Below are 3,198 nucleotides of genomic sequence, written 5' to 3' on the forward strand. Positions count from 1 at the left end.
GCTCTGCTTTATTATTGGAGCAACACCAAAAAAAACATGGGATAAGCACTATCCACTGAGAAAGAGCAGAATAGGTTGTTTCGCTTCCCGCCATAGAAATGAAACAAAAGAAATTAAAACTTCTTACATTGATAGGCCTTTCGGTTCTTTTAATCCCAGCTCATAGATAGAACAGAGTATTTATACCTAATCGTACCTTACTGGTATGCTTCATTGGCTTATCAGGTGAGTTTGGTTGAGCTATGTTCCCTATTACCCATGGCAAGACCAAACAAACCAATTTGGCCAAGCGATCATGATATCATGGCCACGTCAGGTTGGTGACTTGATATCGCAGGATATCAGGACAACAGACATGGCTCCTGACTAGCTAATTGTGAATTGGGTATGGTAATGTGATGAAGCAAATCTTCCAAATTATACTGTTGAACATACAATGTACTTACTGTAGTAATCTCCAACAGCATACAACACAGTACACAGGAAGTCTAAACAAGGCCAATGCTTTGGATTACACTTCAAACCCTATACAGGGGTGGAAAACATGGCAAATTGATTAAAAACGATTATATAAGTCAGCTTGATGAGCTAAATTAGTTGGTTGTATCTACAACTGTTAACATTTACTGTTAACAGTGTTCGGCGGAGAAAGGCAGCCCAGTAACTTTCCCCTAAAAGTAATCGATTTATTAACCCAGGAGGTATATGTATACCCTTGTGGCTAGTAAAACAAAATAACAACGTCTATAAATTTCTAATACAGCATTTGAAAACTATTTTCGAAGTTTTCTAGTATAGACACTACAGACCTCTTCAAACGAGCGTCGAGCTAGGCAAAGATCAAAAGTCTTCAGAGCCACTATGCCAAGATGATACCACACAGTCACATCAGAGTCATCTAGGGCAACAGCCTGCATAGGGACAGGATCAGGCAGTCAAAGATGAAGAAAATACCATAAATTAAAGATTAAGGTTAGAAAGTGGATGAGAGAAGGCCTGTACAACATGTTTCATCTGTACCAGGTCATCTAACTTCGTCACTGTTAAATATCCTAAGGATTTATGAGGAACATTGAAGGTTAAAACTCAAAGATTCAACCATTTAAATAAGATGCGCTTTAAAACTATCTTACCTGTAGTTCACTCTTAGTGCTAGGACACAAGTGATTTGAATGCCGGAAGAGCAAGAAGAAGAAAGGTCCCTCACCTGAAGATATGCATCTATTGATTTCTCCCATTGTTCTCTCTTCTCTGCCAGTGAAGCCAGATTTTTGTATGCTGAATATTTCAGCACATGTCCAGGTTCAACCAAGCCTGCATCTTCCTCTGGTGGGGGAGCCTATTAAAAAGAAACATTCATTCCTTTTTGCATTCATGATAAACATTTCACCTGGGAAATAATAACTACATGTAAAAGGTAAAGGGAAAACCTCCACTTATAGTTACATTGTAAGATAACAGAAGGCCACCAATTTAAGGTAGAACTCTGTCCATAGTTAATTACAGTACAAACATGAACATGTTCCCTGTTGCACTTTCTACATGCACCCTTTGTAAGATCACATGATACCCAAATACAAACTATTTAATATGTAAAGTGCCTACTTTGGATTGTCTTACAATTTTAACCATTACCTTCAACTCCTCTGTATCATTTTACCTTAGCTACTAATATCACATGCCGTCTTATGTTTGCAGGGACAAACATAAAGTAAAACACCATTTTAAAAATTAAAGTGCTTACCTCTTTAACCAAAGCAGAATTTAACAACTGATTATAAGCTTCCTCTGACGCTACATAATCTCCTTTCTGCTGCAAGGCTAGGCCTTTGTTATATAGCTCCAAAGCCTCTGATTCCTAATAAAGACAGTGTTAACAATATTCTATCATAATTGTTGTGATTTGGGGATGTTGAGGGATATTATTTTTCAGGAACTTTAGACCCAGAGGCTTTAGACTCAGGTGACTCTTTCTCTAACTCTCTCTTGAGCAAAACTATCATAAGTATTACCAGCAAGGGAAAAATGTCCATATGGCCTCACTATTATGTACATGTAAGAATGTTTAAAATTTCTTGTAGGGCTGTTATTAAGGGCTGTAACCAATAACAATAGGCCACTTTCCACATATTAAAATTCAGCTTGATAGCACAGCCTAGAGCACAAAAACAAAAGAAATGAATAAACATGCCATTCAATTTCCTTTGTTTGTGTCCTCTAGGTCTCACTGCCAAGCTGAATTTTAATATAACAAAAACAGTCTATTGTTGCATGTGAGCACGCCCAATGGGCCCTGGATCTTATGGATGAACTTGGCTGCTGATAATTCACTCGCAAATCAGCAAGTTTGTCACGGGTGTGAAGATCAAGGGATCAGGAGCCTCAAAACTTAATAACAGCCCTGTCTTTCACACTATCCTTTGCACATGAATGGGGGGGGGGGGGTGATATGGATCCTGGCAGGGGGTAAGGTAGAGTTAGGGACTGCAGGGGTGGGTGATGCGCATGCTTTTTTTTAGAACCCCTCTAAAAGGTAATAAAACTGGTTTGAAATATTTAAAGCAGAGGTAAAAATTGAACTACGGCCCATACAAAACGCAGCGTATGCGTACATATCTCTCAGTAACTTACCACTTTTCAGAATTTAGGAATTTTTTAATTTTTCAAATATTCTTAGCTAAACGAAATACGTAAAACTTTCCACAAAGAAAATCAATTCTCTGTTCGCACATGCACAGCTAGCTGTCATATATCATAACATCATATTAAGTTCCTACCTTGGCTTGTTTGACACTCTCCTGAGTGGGTTCATGGTCACTTTCCTCACTTGAATCATCATTCAAAGCACACAGACGAATCTTAGAAAACATCAGCAGCAAACTGTTAGAGCCTCATACTGGAAATGCTTAGGAACTGACCGTGAACGCTCTAGTACAACTTAATAAACAATATTAAACAACAATAAACATACCATAGTCAATTTATCTGCAGTGATATTCAGGTACCATTTGATTAAATATTAACGCTATTAATGGCAAGAACACCTTCAAAGCCCCTTACAGTTAAATAGCGGGGTCATTTTTAAGCATAAAACTTTGCGAGCAGAGACGAGAAAAATCCGCCATTTTGCCTTCTTGGCGGGAAAGGCTGCTAAGCTGTTCTGCTCAAAGCGTGGCTACAAAGGTACTAGTTCCAGTT

General features: G+C 38.4%; 1 protein-coding gene across 4 annotated transcripts in view; it reads right to left on the reverse strand.

The window, feature by feature from the left end:
* Nucleotides 1-3,136, reverse strand: part of LOC110069187 (calcineurin-binding protein cabin-1-like) — a 75,185-nt gene extending 72,049 nt beyond the window's left edge. For 3 of the 4 annotated variants that reach the window (XM_089279107.1, XM_089279108.1, XM_089279109.1), the window contains exons 1-6: nucleotides 2,972-3,136; nucleotides 2,778-2,858; nucleotides 1,745-1,858; nucleotides 1,208-1,339; nucleotides 810-911; nucleotides 447-525 (exon numbers count right to left, since the gene is read on the reverse strand). In XM_089279107.1, the coding sequence (XP_089135233.1) occupies nucleotides 447-525; nucleotides 810-911; nucleotides 1,208-1,339; nucleotides 1,745-1,858; nucleotides 2,778-2,858; nucleotides 2,972-2,974 (511 nt within the window). In that variant the 5' untranslated portion in view covers nucleotides 2,975-3,136. The remainder of the gene's footprint in view (nucleotides 1-446; nucleotides 526-809; nucleotides 912-1,207; nucleotides 1,340-1,744; nucleotides 1,859-2,777; nucleotides 2,859-2,971) is intronic. The other variant, XM_089279106.1, reaches the window with a different exon arrangement.
* Between the last annotated feature and the right edge of the window lie 62 nt (nucleotides 3,137-3,198).

This window comes from Orbicella faveolata, unplaced genomic scaffold (assembly GCF_042242905.1).
Source record: "Orbicella faveolata isolate gen_17 unplaced genomic scaffold, um_ofav_v1 contig_47, whole genome shotgun sequence".
Classification (NCBI taxonomy): Eukaryota; Metazoa; Cnidaria; class Anthozoa; order Scleractinia; family Merulinidae; genus Orbicella; species Orbicella faveolata.